Source organism: Saccopteryx bilineata, chromosome 2, assembly GCF_036850765.1.
Source record: "Saccopteryx bilineata isolate mSacBil1 chromosome 2, mSacBil1_pri_phased_curated, whole genome shotgun sequence".
In the NCBI taxonomy this organism is placed as follows: domain Eukaryota; kingdom Metazoa; phylum Chordata; class Mammalia; order Chiroptera; family Emballonuridae; genus Saccopteryx; species Saccopteryx bilineata.
Window position 1 is genome coordinate 222,223,144 of NC_089491.1, and position 20,433 is coordinate 222,243,576.

Consider the following 20,433-nt stretch of genomic DNA (forward strand, 5'->3'; position numbering starts at 1 on the left):
TTTTTATCAATCTGATGCAAACATTTCATAAATTACTTAGTTTAGGGTCATGTGCATAAAGTCAACTTTTAAAAAATAACTTCTTTGAAAATTAACAGACATTTGAAAAAATATTAAACATGATGTTCTATTTAGCTTGTCTAATAGAGCCTTTCTTCAGAGTTTGAGTTTACAGTTTGGTATTTCTGTTATACAAATTTTCTGGCTCTGATGAAAGTGAAGTGAGTTTTCTAAGCAATGGACTTGGAATTTTCATGCAGAAAAACCAAGTTTAAGAGATATCAAATTGCCTGACCTGTGGTGGCGCAGTGGATAAAGCGTTGACCTGGGAATGCTGAGGTTGCCGGTTCAAAACCCTGGGCTTGCCTGGTCAAGGCACATATGGGAGTTGAAGCTTCCTGCTCCTCCCCCCTTCTCTCTCTCTCTCTCTCTCTCTCTCTGTCTCTCTCTCCTCTAAAAAAAATGAATAAATAAATAAATAAAAAATAGCAACCCTTAAATTAAAAAAAAAAAAAAAAAAAAAAGAGATATCAAATTAAAATTGGTATTAGAGGAAGTTAACTGCCTAGTGGTCATTTAACTCAATGCCTACTAAAAGCGAAGGTTTTGTCTGAGAACGCGCAGTGGACAGATGCCATGAGGCTAATGATCAGAGCAGCCACCCCAATCTGTGCAGAGTGGACCTGGAGGCCGTTTCCTCCAATTCACTGCCACACTGTCCTTCGTGATCAGATCGTTTTGGTGGAAGAAAGCATTAGGACTCAAGGTCAGCAAGTCCTTTTCCGGCGCACTTCCACGCGGGCTGTGAAGCTTCCGTGCAGCGTGCGACCAGACGGAGAGCCACCACGAGCCCAGCATCAGGGACACCGGTGCCCAAGACCGCCGATAACGCCCGCCCGGGTCCCCAGCCCGGCTCCTGTACCCGCGCTTCCGTCCAGGAAACCGACCTTCGAGGGGCGTGTGGAGACGCCACCTTACGCGCTGGGCCGGGGGCGGAGCAAACGACCGCAGCGAGCCTCCATAGTGCGCGCATTTCCCCAGTGCCTGGACCCACCGGACCCACTCGTGCCCCGTGTCTCCGCTCCCCGGGATGCGCGTCACTCCCGCTGCCGCTTCCCTTCACGATCGCCTGGAGTCTGCCTCCGGCCGGTGAGAGCACGAAACTGGAGGAAAGCTAGCGGCGGCGGGAAGCGGGCGTCGTAGCAACCCCAACAGAAGCCAGGCACGGGAAGACCCTAGGGCGAAGGGAGCGGAAGGAGAACGCGGGAGAACGTGGGTTGCGGCGCCGGGGGCGCTCCCGTCGGACCCGCCTCCGCCCCGCCCCCGGCGCTGCGCACCTCCCTCGCTCCGCCCCCAGGCGTCCGGCATCCAATCACAGCACTGCGCACGTGACGAGCGCTGCCTGCGATGACCTCATCCCTGGTGTGGGATGACGTCAAATTCAAGATGGATGGAATCACAGCGGCAGCGGCGGCTGCGGCGTGCGCGAGCCGAGTGTGAGTGGAAAGGACCCGGCGCCTGCCTCCGGGCTGAAGACCGGTGAGTAACTGTCACGCCCCTTGCCCTAGGAGAACTGCGGGGCCCAGTGAGAGGCCGCAGCCTCCCCGCAAAACGCGGCCTTTCCTGACGTAACTCTGAGGTGATTTCTCTCCTCTTTTTTCTCCACCAGTGGGTTGCGGGCTCCGAGCACTTCTGCGCGTGCGCCGGCTTCCGTCTCTCACCGAGCATGCCCCGGGCTCCCACGTAGCCGATTGTGCCTTCATACTGCGCATGCTCCTTTCCCGCACTTGGCCTCCCCCTCACCACTGCGCAGACTCCGTCCCTCACTGGGTTTCCCTCGCCCCGCCAGGTGGCCTTTGGGGGCGGAGGCTCCCGGCCTCGGCGCTAGCTGCTGTGCTGAGCGGTTAGGAAGCCTTCTGGTGAAGGGCGCGTGCTGCAGCCCCACGCAGTCGTGGTGGCCGGCCACTGGCCGGTGTCTGCCTGAGGGGGCGCGAGCGTGTGCGGAAGCTACAGGGTCAGTGGGACCCCGCACCTGCCACGGCCTGCGCCCCTTCCTGCCATCCCCTCGGGCCCCGCCTGGTGGCTGCCGGCAAAACAAACCAGTAACCCAAGTTGATTGCTTTCCGCGCCCTGCCTCCTCTCCGGCCCTCCACCCAACGCCTGGACCCCGGAGCGCAGTCCTTTCTCTACAGGCCCTCCTCAAGACCTATTTTATCTGACTCCACTGCCCGCGGCGGAGCACAGCCCCCTCCGCTGGCCACAAACGTTTCTGCTCGGTTGTGGATGGTTGTCCACTTGAGAAAGCTCCGCCGGCGGCGCTGTATACCCCAGCCCTGAGACTTCCGCTAGCCTTAGTCCCTGTGGTCTTGTAATGGGTTCTCTTATAGCCCAGACCACCTATCAGGAACACACTCAGTAGCTCACTACAAAAGATCATACCTTTGGCCTTAGGAGGACCCCTCTATCCTAGCCCTTCACCCCGGTTACTCTGCACTCCAGCCACAGGGCTGCGTGGTTCTGGAGAATGCTTCAGCAGCAGAATGATTGGAGGTTGGATGGTTTTAGACAGGTTCTGCAGAGGGAGTGCCTGATAGTGGGAGATGGGGGAGCCGTTCATCAGACTCGGCACAGTGGATGCCACAGCCTGGGGGTTTTAGTGCAGGAGCCAACAACGCTGCTGGCTGCTCGCCCCCTCCAGTATCTGAGGCCATCAGTGAATTACAGCATAGTCCAGTGATTGTTCATAATGATGACCCTGAGTCCTCAATGAGGAGCCTGCTTTATGTTCTGCATACCTTGTTTAAGAAGAAAAGGGGTTAATCCATTTTAGAAAGATATTTTGTTGACGATTTTAGAAACTTTCCTCTGATGCTTGAAGTAAATTCTTCATTCATCTCTATAATGACTAATAGTAATTGCATTTAAATTTAAGTGTCCCAAAATGTTGATGTTAAAAAGAAAACAGAGATGAGGGTATTGGTTTACTTAAAAGTAACTTTTAATTCATTCTTTTAACACTTATTTGTTAAATATATAGTGTGCTTCCTTCTGTGAAAATTAAAGTTGAAAAGATTGTAACCCCTGCCCTCCAGGAATTTTCAGTGATTATGGCAAGGGGTATTAGCTGTGGAACAGAAAGGGCTCTGAGATATGAAGGAGTCTCTGGGTGAAGAGGAGATAACTGAAGGGACAATTTTATTTTATTTATTTATTTATTTATTTTTTTGTATTTTTCTGAAGCTGGAAACGGGGATAGACAGACTCCCGCATGTGCCCGACCGGGATCCACTCGGCACGCCCACCAGGGGGCGACACTCTGCCCCTCTGGGGCGTCGCTCTGCCTCGACCAGAGCCACTCTAGCGCCTGGGGCAGAGGCCAAGGAGCCATCCTCAGCGCCTGGGCCATCTTTGCTCCAATGGAGCCTCGCTGCGGGAGGGGAAGAGAGAGACAGAGAGGAAGGAGAGGGGGAGGGGTGGAGAAGCAGATGGGCGCTTCTCCTGTGTGCCCTGGCCGGGAATCGAACCCGGGATTTCTGCACGCCAGGCCGACGCTCTATCACTGAGCCAACCGGCCAGGGTTGAAGGGACAATTTTAGATATCCTCAAAGCCAGTGGGAGTGGGAGAGCAGATTCTCAGACTGTTTAGGAGCAGGATCTGGCAGGTCATAACTAGCTAGAAAAGAAAGGGAAGAGGTTTCTGGTTTGGGAGACCTGGTGGTTGGCAGCACACCAAGCTAAATAGGGAGTAGAAGCCTGATTGGTGGTGGCACAGTGTATATATAGAGTGTCAACTTGGGGCACTGAGGACCCAGGTTCAAAACCCCGAAGTTACCAACATGGGCTCATCTGGCTTGAGCACAGACTTACCAGTTTGAGTGTGGGGTCAGCAGCTTGAGCATGGAATCATCGACATGATCCTGTGGTTGCTGGCTTGAGCAAGGGGTCAGGGGCTTAGCTGGAGCACCCTGGTCAAGGCATGTATGAGAAGCAGTCAGTGAATAACCAAAGTGACGCAAATACGAGTTGATGCTTCTCATCTCTCTTCCTGTCTCACTAAAATAAAAAGAAAGGAATATCTGAGGACAAGCAGATCTGGGGGTAGGGGTGAGGATGTCAGTCATACCTACCGTCCTGGACATGTGGGATAATCCCATGATGGAAGTCTTTATTGAGCACCTGAGAGGCTGGAGTCCCAAGGAGAAGTGCAAGCAGAGATACAGATTTCAGAGTCATTATCCAGTGGTAAATTAAAGCCACAAGAACTCATACACAAAGCAAAGAAAGCAGTCATGTGCTGAGATCCATAGCAGATGCTGAAGCAATAAAGGTGAGCAAGTCCGAGTCTTGAGCCTTTAGTGTGATGATTTCTCTCTTTGCCCAGTAGATACCTGCCAGGCCTTGTGCTAAGCATTAGGGATACACAGGTAGAAACAAGGGTTCTCCCTTTTAGGGACTCATGTAGGAGATATGAAAGCATATCATCCAAAATAGTGTAGAGAGATGAGATATTGTGGTAGTTCAGATGACTGAGCTACTGGCTAGGGCCAAATTTAGTAAAGCTTTATAAGAACATTTGAGTTCGAACTTTCTGTAGAAGTTGACTGGGTAAAAGAAAAGTAAGAAAGATATTTTAGATGCTAGATATCAAGTATGCAGGTTTGAAGGGTGAATGGTAAGGAATGTTCAGTAAGGGTGGAGAGATGAATTGTGATTAGAGTATGAAGAGTTCTGTGTGTCAGTCTGGCATTTGGATTTTATCTAGGAAGTAATAGGAAAATCAATACAATATTCTAAAGTAGTGCAGCGATGGGACCAGCTTTATGTCGGGAAGCAAAAGGCACGATTTCCATTCCTGCATTTAATTGGAGTGTCAGAGTATTGAAAAATCAATAAATATTTATTGTCATACAAGATACTATGTTGAGCACTGTGAAGATTGTTAAAAGATATTAAATAGATTCTTAGTCCTTAAATAGCTTACAGTTCTGTTGGGGAGACACAGAAGATGAACAGTGTAAAGGCGCTGAATAAACAATGCATAATTGATGCCACTCAGTGTAATATAGGAGTTGAAAGGCATTTGCTTATTTAGCCTAAAGTAGTCAAGGAAAGTGTATATTTTTCTAGGGCTGCCATAACAAGGTACCACAGACTTCGTGGCTTAAACTACAGAAGTTTATTTTCTCAGTTCTGGAGCCTAAAAGTCCAAAATGAACGTATCAGCAGGGTTGATTTTTCCAGAGGCGACTTCTTGGCATGTAGATGGCCGTCTTCTCTCTCTCTTCATATGACCATACCTCCGTGTTTGTGTCCTCTTCTTACAAGTATACTAGTCAGATTGGACTAGGGTCCAAAGACCTCGTTTTTAACTTAATTACTCTTTTAAAGACCTTACCTGCAAATACATTCTGAGGCACTGTGGGTTAAAACTTCAGCATACGAATGGGTGGGAGGGAGGCCATGCAATGCAGTCCATGACAGAAGGCTTAATTGGACCTTGAGCTGAGCTTTGGAAGATGATTAATGCTGAGCTTAGTGGGGTGCTGGGGAGAAGGCTCGATTTGGTGTAGAACCTTACAGACTGGGTGCTAAAAGACGTGAGACGTGGGCTTTCTCAGGGGTGAACTGTCTGAAGCAGAAAGTTATAGGAATAACCAAGGGAAAGAAAATCTAAAAAGTAGTTTGAAACCAAATTTATAGAACCTTGGAATACACATTTTTTAAGTTTCGCATTTTAGCGTGATGGAGAACCATTGTTATTATTTTGTGTCAGGGTTGGCTTTTTCGCTCAGATGTTAAGTCTCAGATAAAATGTTACATTAAGGCAATTCCGTACCATCTTCCCCAAACCCCTAGTTACTCTGCTCAGTGAGAGCACCCTATTTCCATTCTAACACTTAGCACAGTCTGAACTCATCTTTTTTGTTTCCTTGTTTATCATCTGATTTATATTAGTAGAAAGTGGGAGTCTTGTTTGTTTTGTGCACCCCTAAATTTCATCTGTATCTTACCACATCTAATAGGAGCTCAAACAAGCTGATTTAATAATAGTAATACTTAATGTGTACATCCGATGAACGATCAAAGCATTGTTTTAGAAAGCTCAATCGAGCAGCAGTTTATCAAGGATGAATGTGGAAGGTATGACAGGAAGAATCAATACCACTTAGTGGTATTGACCCTAACTTATGTTAGGGTCTTTTAATAATGAGAACAGAAGTTGACTGGTTAGGTTGAATAGAAAAAAGAATTTATTATAAAGCTACAGGGTTGCTCTTGAGACTTAAGGAAAAGCTAAAGAATGGGCTGGAAAGGACAAAAACCATGGTAACTGCAGGAATCTACAATATGTAGCCAGGCATCAGCAGGCTGCCCTTTCAGGCAGCTGTGGAGATAAATCAGCTCTGCTCACTTGCTTCCTTTCTCATCTTTCTCAGGCCTGTGTTGCATACGGAAAGTTTCTGATCAGATTGGCTTTGCTGGTGTACCTATCCCTGAGCATGGAGAGCAGGCATCAGACTGTACTCAGGGGAGCGAGAGTGGTTCTTCAAAGCCAAAGCTAGGGACCTCCTGCAGCAGGAGAACCAGAGAGGCTCAGCTCACCCTGAACTGAGTTACAGTAGAGTCATTCAGCTGGAGGTGCAGAGAACACCCCTTTAAACAAAATCAGACCTTCTCTGGAGACTAAAAATGTGGTGAGATGAAATCCAAGGGAGTGAGTGACATTACTCTCTTTAAGGATCAGATATGCAAGGCTGGCTTTGAAATCTGAGGAGCTTCAGATAATTCCTGGATATCTGCATTGTCCTGGAGTGAGTGATGATAAGACCTAAACTCAGAGCCGGCTTCCTGTCACCATCTAATAATAACATCAAATGGTGAGAGTTGGGGCTAAATCCAGAGGTGAGGGTTTGAATCTGAATGGTGTGTGTGTTTACATTCTAAAGTCCATGCAGGTGCATTGGTTCTCTTAAGTTTGTGTTTGTTTTGTGTTACATGCATTCCCTCTTTTTATCCAGTGTCATTTTTAGGACTATTTAAGCAGTCTCCAACATTCCAAAGGTTTTTGTGCCCAGAGTTCAATTTTAGGTTACTATTTTAAATGTAAAGACACAGTTCCCCATAGAACTGGTAGTAAGGGTTTTGTGTGTTAGGCTTGGAGCCAATTTGATATATAATATACCTTAGCTCTAATGCCAGCCTGAGTTTTAGTCTCCAAAACTTGAAATTAGTGAGGTTATTTTGGTCCCTTCCCATCTTCCTTTCTGAGCCCCTTACTCATCTCCAAGTATCTTTTTATCCAAGTGCTTACTGTGCTTTGCTTTTTTTCTATTTTTATCCCCAGCATGCTTCATACTCCAAAATCTTCTACCTATCTCCTTAAAAATCTTAACTTGCTTGCAACTGGTCTAAATATGTTATAAAAATGAAATTATTTTCATTGAATTAAATTATATTAAAATATGAATTCCTTACTGCTCTTAGCATTTAGTACCTGAGACATTTGAGGTGATGGTATGAATTATTTTCTGGAACCCAGTTGTGAAGAGCTTTGTAGCCATTCTAGGGAACTGGAACCTCAGGCCAGGGCAAGCCTTTGGGAGTTTAGAAGCCCTGGTGGGATTAATGAGCGTATCTGTAGTAGAAATGTGAAGAATAGAATCTGTACTGTTATTGTAATAGTCAAGTGAACTGTGAGTCCCAAACCTTCCTGGTGTCCCCACTGTTCCCTCGCACCCTTAGCCCAGTTAACTGCTTCCTGAAATCAGTATTATCATACACTTCTTGTATCCCTCATTATTTGTGTCTGTCCTACCATGGGAATGTGTGCTGCTGGAGAACAGGCAGTGGCCAGCTCAGTCATCTGCCGTCCCCAGCACCTCCTGTGATATGTGGCGTATAGCAGGCCCACATAAATAAACATTCAGGAAAGGAGGGAAATAAATGCCTGCCTGCCATATAGGAAACACTGTATGTTCTAGGAACTTTCAAACATATTGTGTCTTTAGTTCATCATGAAAATTCTTTGTGGGCAGTTGTGTTAGCCCTGCTTGTCAGGTTAACAAAACTACTAGTACTCAGAAAGGGTGAGTGATCTTTACAAAGTTACATATCTAATAGGTGGCAAAGCCAGGAGTTGAGGCAAATATACCGATTTGAAAGTTTTTCCCATGGAGCTACGACTTCCATGAATTGTTAACCGTAAAGATTCTCTCTTTCTGAAATTTCAAGAAACAACAAGACATAGAAACAATTCAGGCAAGAGTTTGGGAAGATATTTGTATTTGGGGATCCAAGTGGTCAGCAAGCCATCCTGATTGAGAATCTGGTTTTCCTGGGGTATTTCCTCCCAGCTTTTTCTGCCTCTCTTAGAGGGGCCTTTTCTTCTACATATCACCCACTTTTTTTTTAAAGAGTGCCAAGGATTTTCCACCATGACTAGAGGGGGAGCCTACACTGATGAGTCAGATGGAGATGAGCACAGGAACAAGTACTGGACATGGATGCAGTGGCAATGTGTATACATGAGAAGTTTAAAGTTATGATGCACTGTCTTATGTAAATCAGAGGCTGATTATTCATAATTAAAACATACATGGGAAACCAGAGTTTGCTGAGTCAGCAGATTTATGGAAGAGGAAGTACATCCAGTAACAAAGCTGGCCTCGTCTGAGGGCAGAAGAGCAGAAAAGGCTTTGAGAGTTTAGGCTGTATATCCACCAGCCACAAGGGTTTTGGTGGGTTATCACATGACCATTGGCAGTTGCTTTTCCCCTTTTTGTTTGCATTCTTAATGTAGCAGTTTACATTTTTAGCTAAGTTATTAAATTTCATAAATATACCTACTGTCATTAAAACACAAAAGTTCAAAATGTTATTTGTTTACAGCTGTGCCAGGAAAAGGGCCATTGTTTTTAAGTTCTATTAATTAAATTAAAAGGTAAAAGCAAAGGCCTCAACCTAAAGATGAGGGATCTACACTGTCCTGTGCTTTGTGTTCTGTTGCTCCAAGTATTTACAGCCTTAGTCCTGGGCCACTAGGGAGCTGGAGAAGGCCACCTCCTTTTACAGACCTGGAATAGAGCCTTGGGACCCTCGGGCCTCTCTCCCCTCTCCCCCCTCTCCAGCCTCATTGCCTGCCTTCTCTACATGCATCCTCTGCTCCAGGCCTGCAATCGGTCTTGTCTCTGTGATGTTAGACATACTGCTCCTATTTTTGAAATGCCCTTCACCCTTCCTTCCTGACTCCTCTCATGTTCTTAACTCCTGCTCGTTATGAGACCTCTTATCTTGAATGCTTTTCCTGACCTCCCTCTCACCTGGATCAGTGCCATCACCTGTACTCCCTCTGTACCTCTGTACACACCTGTCTGGTGCTTAGCATATTGGATCATGATGACGGATTGACTTGTTCTGTTCCCACACAAGACTTCAAGCACCGTAAGGCAAGACTACACTTGTCAGATTGATATCCTCCATATCTAGCCAGTTCTGGCATATATCAGATGGCTGCCCAGCTATGAGAAGCATGTAACGTGATGACTAGGGATCCAGGCTCTAGGATCAGACTCCACCCCTACTACTAACTGCCTGAGTGACCTTGGGCACATTACTTGACCTCTCTTTCCTAATTTGTAGAACAGGAATGATGACAGTGCCTAGCTCAGGTCTTTATGTGAGGATTAAAAGAAGAAACTAGAGGTGGGTGATGTAGGAGTTAAGAGCATGACCTCTGAAGCCAGTTAACCTGGTGTGAGTCCTGCTGTGCAGCTAACTGTCTGTGGCCTTGAGCACGTTACTTATGCCTCTGTGCCTTGGTTTCTTCCTCTGTAAAATGAGGGTAATAATAGTACCTACAGCCTAGGTTGCTATAAATAACTGAGTTAATGAAAAATGTTTAAAATAGTATGTGGCAGTAAATGTTCAATTAGTGTTTGAATGAATAGATTGGAAAACACATACTGTTGAGTTATCAGGCTTATCAGAAATTTGGTTGTACTTAGCCAGTTCTTGGGCAAGCAGTCTCGTTGAGACTCTTAAGTAAAAGTCACAGTCAAATAAATAGTTTTAATCCCCAAATAATTTTCAGGGACAGTGACTATTTTTCTTACAACTCAACTCTGAGTGACTTGTTCCCTAATTCCCAGATGTTTTTGTTCAAAGATGTAGAAGGCTGTGGTTCAAGGAATTGGAAGTACTTAGAGCAGAAAGAGGGAAGATAATTTGAAGAAAGCAAAAGAAGGAAACTTTTCTGAACAATGAAAAGTGAGGAAATGTGACTTTTAGCATACAGAAGTAGGATGCAGGTGTATGGCGTCGCATTAGCTTCATGTTCAAGGACAGAACTCTCACTTGGTTTAGTCTTTACACAGTTCCTCAGCCTATACATATAGTTTTTGGTTCCCTTGATATCTTATTTTGGGTTCCCCAAAAGCAGGCCCTGAGACAAGGATTCAGATACAGATATTTATTTGAGAAGTGATCCCAGGAAGCACAAGAAAGGTTGTAGGGAAAGTGAAGCAGGAAAGGGTGCCTGTCAAGGGTAAATTAATAAACAGGTTTCTGTTAATATTTAAAATATCAGAACTAAATTCCTGAAAAAAATTTGAACCTATTTTTCTATCAAATTTTATCTCAAATTAGGACATCCTTCTAGTTACTTTGGCAGAATCATTGGAGACATCCTTAATTGCTCACCTTATCCTCTGTAGTCAGTCCATTAGCAATCCTAATGATGGCCTTTATCTCCAGGCGCCATTGTGTCTCACATGCATCATTGCACTACTAGATTCCTAGCTGGTCCAGGCACCATAATGTCTCACCTGGATCATTACAGTAGATTCCCAGCTAGTCCAGACATCATAAAATCTCACCTGCATCATTGCAGTAGATTCCTAGTTGGTTCAGGTCATCATCATGTCTCACCTATGACATTTCAGTAGACTTCTAGTTGGCCTCCTAACTACCACCCATTCCTTACTTTCCATGGTCCATTCTCAACAACATAGCCAGAGTGATCCTTTTAAAACATAGTTCCTCTGCTCAGAATCTTCCCATGGCTGCCCAGTTCACTCGTGATAAAAAATGTATTTCTCCCACGTCTACCAGCCCTGCACAGCCTCCTCATGTTTCGCCAGTGTCGTCCTCCGGGGCTCCCTCAGCTCTCTGTTCCAGCCCTGCTTGTTATGTTGGCTATCCCCTCTGCTTGTAACACTCTTCCTCAGTGATCATCATCCTGGCTCATCCTTGCCTCCCTCAGGCCTTTTCAAATGCCATTTTGTTGAATGAGTGAATAAATGGTGACAGTGACTGTTTTCTCATTTAATTCTCAAAATATCATTATTTTCACTCTATAGTGGGGAGAACTGAAGCTCAGGGAGGTTGATGAGCTAGAGCACTGACTTTCACTTTGTCTTGACTCTGACCCACAGTAGGGAATATATTGTATACCCCCTAGTCCAGTACTTGCTTACATATGTGAGGATATGTGCATAGAAGTGAAATAAAAGTTCCACAGGATCGTAGTTAGCCTAACTACATTTGAGATATGACATTTTCACTCTGCCCTCATCACTTTTTTATTGCTTAGTTTCACCACTAAATTGATTTTAAGAAACCTCTGAAAAATACTTGTCCAAACTTTTGATTCTGCATCTATTGATCTTTCCCTGTGGCAACATCTGAACTAGCTTTCTCAAAAATTATTAGCACTAAGAACAGTGTTCAGTACACAGCTGAATTGATGTGTGGCATTATAAGCCTGTTTCTTTCTCTGTTGACCTCTGTAAAAGATGAGAAGAAGTGTTTGTTTGCATATAAGTAGATGTGTGATTATAAAGACAGTGCAGTAGAGTTGAGGGAGAAATTAAAATAGCTAACAGGGAAAAAAGGAAGGGAAAATCTCTTTAACAAGCAGTCACAAATAGAATAATTAAAATTTACCAATGATATGAAATGATAATAGGCTGAAATGAACAGAAACTCAGTAAAGTCTGACCAAGGTGATTGTGGACAGGCCACAGGCATCCTCCCTTGAGCAAAGTCATGCTTCTGAGTCAGTTAAATGGAACTAGCATCGTCATAGGGAGTCAGAATAATATTAAGGAAGTTGTATACAATGTGTAGACAGACCTACCAGACTTTTCCTATGGGTTCTTCTGAAGAGCCCAGATCTGGCTGGCCAGCAAAGGCTGGTCCGTTGAAGCTGGAGGAGAACTTGCACCTTTGCTGGGGGGGTGGAGTTTGGTACCTCTACACTTGCCCTCTAGAGCAGGGGTCCCCAAACTTTTTACACAGGGGGCCAGTTCACTGTCCCTCAGACCGTTGGGGGGCCGCCACATACAGTGCTCCTCTCACTGACCACCAGTGAAAGAGGTGCCCCTTTCCGGAAGTGCGGTGGGAGCTGTATAAATGGTTTCAGGGGGCCACATGCGGCCCGTGGGCCGTAGTTTGGGGATGCCTGCTCTAGAGAATGAAAAAGCTGTCACAAATAGTCATAGTTACTTTGAATCCATTTTAATATTAAAAATAAATGTCACAACTCTTTTAAAGAAAAGATGGCATTATAAAATCAAACAGAAGAGATGAATTGTTATAGTAACAGAAGCCTAAGTGAAGGGTCAGAGTTGGGGAGTTAAGCATTATCTCCTTTGTCCAGAACATGGGTGGGGTTATTCTGACCTCCCCTCCCCCCTTTTTTATACTGAGTTAAATGCCTGCTAATCCTGCAATTTCTGAAAATTGATTACACGACATTTGTTCAGTCCTTACTATGGATAAGGTGGTAACTCACCTCATCTTTGCAACCACCTTAAAGAAAGAAGGGCACCGTCCATGCTCCCATTTCAGGTGGGGGGGGGGCCTGTTAGGCTAATGCACTGCGATGAGGGAGCCAGCGTCCCAATCCTGCATCTCAGGCAGAACCTGCACCCAGCTACTAGGCTGTGTCTCACCTTTAGATTCAAAGAGAACATTAATGAAATCCCAATTCAAACCCTTGAATTTAGAATTAGTAGTAATTTAGTTTAGACCCAGGCCAACATTTCTTTTGTCCTATTGTTGAATCTGTGATTTGGTAGGAAAATAATATTCAGGAGATTGCAAGATGTTTAGCATAAAAAAGAAAACAAAATCTTTTATACTTGAACATTTCTAATCTTTGTTAATAGTAATTAGCATATAGTAGTAATTAGTGAATGATTTTTCACTTTCCAATTTGTACCTGTTTAAAGGTCTGGGGAAACCTATACTTCTCAACCCATTGTTAATTCACATAGCAAGTAAATATGCCCAGTGTGGGGGAAGGAGAAACTTTCCTCTACACTTCTAGGTTTTTCAGGCTGGTCTAATAATTAAATCTACATGAGACAGATTAACAAATGAAAATAACCTAATTTAATTACATTTGTACATATGGGAACCCCACATACACAAGAGTTTCAGAGATAGGGATTTGAGGTATTTGTGACACTGAGCTAAGGATGAGATAAGGCACCTTGGGGGCTTCAGGGGGAAGAGGGTCATTGTAGGACAGTAAGAAGAGCAGATGTTCGATAATTAGTAGTTTGTCCTGCCTTATAGAGAGATCAGAAAGGTTGTCTGATAATCTTACTAGGGGCAAAATCCCTAATTCAGTTCTTCTAGGTTGTTCATGGGGCTGAAGTTTCTCTTGAGCCCACAGGGTCTCAGTTGCCTTCAGCTCAGAATGACTCACACATCACAGAGGCACCTATTGGGTGACCCATTCTGAGTTCCTACACAGTAATAAAATGGATTTTCTTTCAGAATTATAGACTTAAGTCGTTTCAATACATTATAGTCTCTGAAGCCATGAGAATAGAACCAAACATAAAATGGATAAGGACCCTAAGTAACAAAATCATTATTTTTAAATGTTGCTTCCTAACATACCTGCCAAGTTCTAACAGCCTTTTTGATGGTATGAAAGTGCCTGTGTTAATCTTTAGTTTCTAAAACCCCTCAGTTTTAATGATGATGATCTACTTAGACCATGAGACTTGTTTCCTCATATTTTCTGTGTTATTTAAATAAGATTGTTCATTCAAAAAGCTTTTGTGTGCTTGTAATCAGCTAAATATTGACACCTCTGAAAAGACAGCTCATGGTCCCTGTTCCAAAGGAGCATTTCTCTCCTGGCAGAGAACTTTTTGCCTCATTGTTCATAATAACTTTACACCTTGTCTTTCAGATAAACCCGAGCAATGGAGGGATTGCGGCATTACATCAACCCCGCCCACGCCATTTCTCTCCTGAGCGCGCTCAACGAGGAGCGCCTCAAGGGGCAGCTGTGTGACGTGCTTCTGATTGTCGGAGACCAGAAATTTCGAGCCCATAAAAATGTCTTGGCTGCTAGCAGTGAATACTTTCATAGTTTATTCACAAATAAGGACAATGAGTCACAAACTGTATTTCAGCTTGACTTTTGTGAACCAGATGCTTTTGATAATGTTCTGAACTACATTTATTCCTCGTCTTTGTTTGTGGAGAAAGGCAGCCTTGCTGCTGTGCAGGAGCTAGGTTATAGCCTCGGGATATCCTTTCTGACAAACATCGTCTCTAAAACACCTCAAGCCCCCTTTCCCATGTGTCCCAACAGAAAAAAACTATTCACAGACCCTGATGAAAACATTTCTCAAAAGAGAAGTGTCATTGTCTGTCAAAGTAGGAACGAAGCACAAGGAAAAACTGTGAGTCCAAGTCCCCCCGATCTAAGCCATACGTCCCGGCCGCCCCAGAGCACTGCAGTGAAGGCCAATACCAGTAAGCCACAAGTTCCCAAAGCTATTGAACCACTTCACAATGTGTCATTAACTGACAAGAGCTGGCCCAAAGATGGTTCTGTGGGATACACAAAGTCCCTTGAGTGCTCCGGATCTTTGGATGATACTAACAGAAGCAACCTGGTGAAGAGGAACACCGTCCCGCCTCCCACGCCTCTGCCGGACAGAGAGACTGTGGACAGTAAACCAGGCGGGAGCGGTCAGCTTCCCAAAGGAAAAGCTATAGAGCTGGCTTTGAAAAGGCCGCGGCCACCTGTTCTGTCTCTTCGAAGCTCATCAGAGACTCCCTATGTATTGAAAGAAACTAACAGAGGCAGTGGCCCGGGTGAGGACAGGAACCTGTTGTACTATTCAAAGCTGGGCCTGGTGATCCCATCCACGGGATCTGCTTCTGCAAACCAGAGCATTGACAGAAGCGGCCCGCTGGTTAAGAGTCTCCTGCGGCGATCACTGTCAATGGACAGCCAGGTTCCTGTCTACTCACCCTCAATAGATCTGAAATCTTCCCAGGGGTCACCCTCCGTGCCAAGCGACACTCCAGGGAATGTGTTTTCTGCTTTATCTCAAAAGTCATCTTTAAAAGAGGGTAGTGAAAAACCAGCCCTGGATGATGAGACTCCAGCTACCCAGCCGCACCGCCTCAGGTCCTTCAGTGCTTCTCAGTCCGCGGAAAGGGAGGGTGCCCCTGCTGTTGCTGAGGTTCGAATCAAGATGGAGCCCCGCAGCCCAGTGGCAGATCCCTCTGACATCATTCAGGTCACTGTGGGAGACGCTGCGGGGGCGACGTCCAGCCTGAGAGACCTTTCTCTGAAAACGGAAGATGACCAAAAGGACATGAGCAGACTCCCAGCAAAAAGGAGATTCCAGGCGGACCGACGACTGCCATTGAAGAAGTTAAAGGTGGACGAGCACGGCTCCCTGGTGTCAGAAGATAATCTCGAGGAAGGTGCAAGCCCCACTCTCAACGCTGACTTCCCAGATTCTGACTTGAATAAAGATGAATTTGGTGAGTTGGAGGGAACAAGACCAAACAAAAAGTTTAAATGCAAACATTGCCTTAAGATCTTTAGATCAACAGCAGGTCTTCACCGGCACATTAACATGTACCACAACCCAGAAAAGCCCTACGCTTGCGACATCTGTCACAAGCGCTTTCACACAAACTTCAAAGTGTGGACCCACTGTCAGACCCAGCACGGCATAGTGAAGAATCCGTCACCAGCCTCTAGTTCACATGCCGTTTTGGATGAAAAATTCCAAAGAAAGCTGATTGACATAGTGAGAGAGAGAGAGATTAAGAGGGCCCTGATCATTAAGTTGAGGCGCAGCAAGTCCAGTTTTCAGGGGCAGAGTAGTTCCCCAGCTCAAGTCATCAAGAGGAACTTGAGGTCACGCGCCAAAGGCACGTACATTTGTACTTACTGTGGAAAGGCCTATCGCTTTCTCTCTCAGTTCAAACAGCACATAAAGATGCACCCGGGAGAGAAGCCCCTTGGAGGACACAAGGTCGCTAAGCCGAAAGCACTCGCTCTTGACGGTCCAGTAGAGAACAAGGAGGTTTTCCAGTGCCGCCTCTGTAACGCTAAGCTCTCTTCTCTCCTAGAGCAAGGCAGCCATGAGCGACTGTGCCGAAACGCCACCGTGTGCCCCTACTGCAGCCTTAGGTTCTTTTCACCCGAGCTCAAGCGCGAGCATGAAGGCAAGTGTGAGTACAAGAAGCTGACGTGCCTGGAGTGCATGCGCACGTTCAAGTCCTCCTTCAGCATCTGGCGGCACCAGGTCGAAGTCCACAATCAGAACACCATGGCTCCAGCTGAAAACTTCTCCTTGCCCATCGTGGACCACAACGGCGAAGTCACCAGCTCCTCCAGGCCCCAAGCCCAGCCCGAGCCTCAGAAAGCAAACCACGTGGTCACAGCAAAAGACGACAACACGTTCAGTGACAGTTCAGAGCAAGTCAACTTCGATTCGGAGGATTCCTCCTGTCTCCCCGAAGACCTTAGCCTTTCGAAACAACTGAAGATCCAGGTCAAAGAGGAGCCCCTGGAGGAAGCCGAGGAGGCGGGGCCTGAGGCCAGCGCAGGGTCCAGGGAAGCACCTTCCAGCACGGACCCCAGCCTGTGGCCCTGTGAGAAATGCGGGAAGACGTTCCCAGCACACAAGCAGCTGGAGCGGCACCAGGAGCTCCTGTGTTCTGTGAAACCGTTCATCTGTCACGTTTGCAACAAAGCTTTTCGCACCAACTTCCGGCTCTGGAGTCACTTCCAGTCACACATGTCTCACGCTACCGAGGACTCGGCACATAAGGAATCTGAAGCATGCCCTGCTCCCACAAACTCTCCATCACCGCCACCACCACTGCCCCCGCCACCACCACTGCCCAAGATCCAGCCCCTGGAGCCCGACAGTCCAACGGGTCTGTCCGAAAACTCAGCTCCAGCATCTGATAAACTGTTTGTGCCCCAAGAATCAGACACACTGTTTTACCATGCCCCACCCCTTTCAGCAATCACATTTAAAAGACAATTTATGTGTAAACTTTGCCATAGGACATTCAAGACCGCATTTAGTCTTTGGAGTCATGAACAAACCCACAATTAAAAGACCTCCTTTTTCACCTAGAACAAAATGGGGGTGGTCTCCAGATTTCAGCCTAAGTTGTGAAATGTGTAATAAGAAGCAAAATATTTTTTACAAAAGAATAATAAAGGTTGGAAGTTGTTAACGCTTGAGTATAAGTTTTGAGGTAAACTGATAATAATAATGATGTCCTTACTCAACTTAGGAAAACTAAAAAATTCTGTGCTTCTGGACCTGTCACAGGATGACTTGACTTCATTACTGTTGAAATTTTATTGATCTTGGTTGTTTGCATGGTTCTTCATTCCACAGTGTCAGCATAATCTTTTACTTAAGATGGTTTTGGTTTTGTACTTATTTGCAGTTACCGAAATGTTACTAAAGGATTTCTTTTGATTACATCAGATACCTAAATTCTTGTTAAATCTAAGCCCTGTTCTTATGTCCAAAACTTACCAGGAAGAAGTGGAATAGATTGCAGTATTGATTTAGGTCTTTAGAATACTCTAGCAATAAAAAAAGATAAACCTCAACTTTAATAAGTTATCCTGACACTTGATAAAAATATTTGGCATTTTGTGATCATGTAGATCTTTTATTTTTTTTGTATGAAAATTGCGAGACATTTAAATCAGCAATAGTAATACTTAGATTTTTATAACATAAAAACTTGCTTTTCGGTCATTTAGTGTAATTACTGGTGGAAGACTTGGGCAACGAAAATACTAAGATTTCTGGAAGGCCTCTAAAGCCAGTTCACAAAAGCTTTAGTAGGGACAGGCATTGTAATCAATTCGCTGCATTATGCTGTGTACATGTCACAGTTCTAAGTTCAGTCCAGCCCTGAGAGGATCATGAACGTTTGGTTTCCTCTGGTTTGTACTGCCACATTTGAAAATTGAGTGTATTTGGGGTCAAGATAACGTGGCACTAACTTTGAAATTGACAGAGTTAGTACAGTATATAACGAATAAGGTTGGGATCTGTATTCACAAAGATCCAGCCACTCTGAATCCCGAATTACCATTCTTTTCCCAACACTTGAGAAACACCACACTGCAGTCTACATGTCCTTTCAGAAACAACATTTACAATTTACAGTTTACTACCTCTTTGTCTTCTGATAAGTTCTGTTAGAATTCGTTGGAGTTTATCATAGTAAGATCTTCATAGTGAAACTATCCTGCTTTAAGTCACTGCTCAGTATTTCATGAAGAGGTAGTAAAATTACTTGGTCCAAAATTAGTTTTTCTTACTTCTTTTGGGCTTTTTTTTTCTATTTTGTATAAGTTGTAATTAAAAGCCATTCAATAAGTCTTACCCAAATTTCAAAGGGTCTGTTTCAAAAGATTAAATTTTTTTTTCACTTGTGGAGGTGGTTAGATATATAAAAGAAAAATTGGGGGAATTGCAAAATCCTTTTGAGATAGTATGGCTAAGACTCCCCAAGTTTATTACTTTTTTTACAGGCTCTTCTTTCAAATAAATGAACTACTGTGACTAAGAAACAATTTTCTGAGTACTTAAAAGCTGTGCTTCAGCAGACGACCACTGTCCTCGCCTGTCTCCTCACCTACATTCCGTTCCCAGTGGCAGGAAAGACATTCTTTGTATTTCAAACAAGCATTTTTACAAAAATATGAATTGACTTTTTACATTATAAAAATGACATATAAAATTTTGCCTTTTATTCTTCCATTTGAAAACACAAGTCCCAAAATATTTGAGGGGATGCTTCCCATTTCTGTTCTTTCTTAAATTTGATGGCAAAAGGAAGATAAAGTTAAGTTACAGTTAAGTGATGATGACCATCTTTGTATTTTCTTGAAGAAACCTATGCATTTTAAAGACAAAAGTACAGCATATGATTTTATGTCAAACATTAGGGTGAATTACTGTCCACTGGGTTCATTTCCCTGTGTAATGTGGTATTTCTTACTCTGAACACCATGGTTGCTACCACTTCAGAAAGAAGACAGTTTCCCTCAGTGTAATCATTACTCACAGCTGTTTTGAGTATCTGTAGTAATCCCATAAGACTCAGTATCTTGGCATTATAAATTCAGTATCCCAGGACTTGAACCTTTATGCTACTTTTTTGAGGTTTTTTAATAAAGTTGACCAGTAAAAAATATTTTTGATCTAACTGTAGGCTCTGTGAATCTGTTAGATTTTAAAACTTGCCAGTGTTCTGTCTTGTTAGTTTACGTTTTTGTCTAGGCAAGGAACATAAGATTTCAAATAAAATTTTGAACCAAAAACATTTATAATGCAGTTCTGGTTTTTCTATTACTTTTTATACTGTACCTTAAAAAGCATTAGGCTGAAAGAGTTTATTTTGGTGGTCAAAATATAAAATATGCTTCCACTCATGTAACTGTTTTACACGTTAGGAAGTAAAACAAGGAAAGACGAGTTAATTGCTTTATTCAGTAAACAGGTTTTTGAAGAATTTATCTCAATAGGTGAATACTTGGTATAAGACCTTGGTCTTTCATTGTTGCAACTCTTTAGCTAGAAAATATATTCTTGAAAAAGTTTTTTCTGATTGTAATTAATTTTTGAAAATGTAGAAAGCTTATTATTCCTTGTAAGTATTCAAGATGCCTGCTTTTTTAATGCAGTTGTAAGAAGAATGTAAGATGCTTTAATATATTCTTTGTTAATCTAAGAACTTGTTACAGAATCATTTTCTTCATGTTGGGGAGGGAGGGAGGGGGAACACCATAAATCACGTTTTTATTACGGTAAGCAATGGAGGTAACAGTGCATATTGGTTATAGTAATATTTCAACAGTATTATTTACATTTAAAACTGGTTATGGTTAGTATGCATATATAATTTTATTGAGATGCATAACACTTCAACAGTGATGCCATGAGCATTCGTGAGGATATGTAAGAGGGTCTTGGTTTTCTGATCTAGAATGAATTGTAATACCCTTCTCTTTAAAAATATGTCCCTGCACATAATTGGTGATAAGCTAATCCACGCACAGCACCCGCTGGTGCTGAAAACAGAAACAGATGATAATAAGACATGCCCTTCCGT

At 44.0% G+C, this 20,433-nt stretch overlaps 1 protein-coding gene across 2 annotated transcripts; it reads left to right on the plus strand.

The window, feature by feature from the left end:
* The first annotated feature begins 515 nt into the window (after positions 1 to 515).
* Positions 516 to 20,057, plus strand: ZBTB21 (zinc finger and BTB domain containing 21). Of its 2 annotated transcripts, XM_066259321.1 has the most exons (3): positions 516 to 1,539; positions 14,210 to 15,807; positions 16,405 to 20,057. In XM_066259321.1, exons 2-3 carry the CDS (start codon positions 14,223 to 14,225, stop codon positions 17,400 to 17,402), a joined length of 2,583 nt encoding a protein of 860 aa, XP_066115418.1. In that variant the 5' UTR covers positions 516 to 1,539; positions 14,210 to 14,222; the 3' UTR covers positions 17,403 to 20,057. The 2 variants fall into 2 exon arrangements, with proteins under 2 accessions (XP_066115418.1, XP_066115417.1); XM_066259320.1 differs by having other exon boundaries at positions 14,210 to 20,057.
* Positions 20,058 to 20,433: the final 376 nt, after the last annotated feature.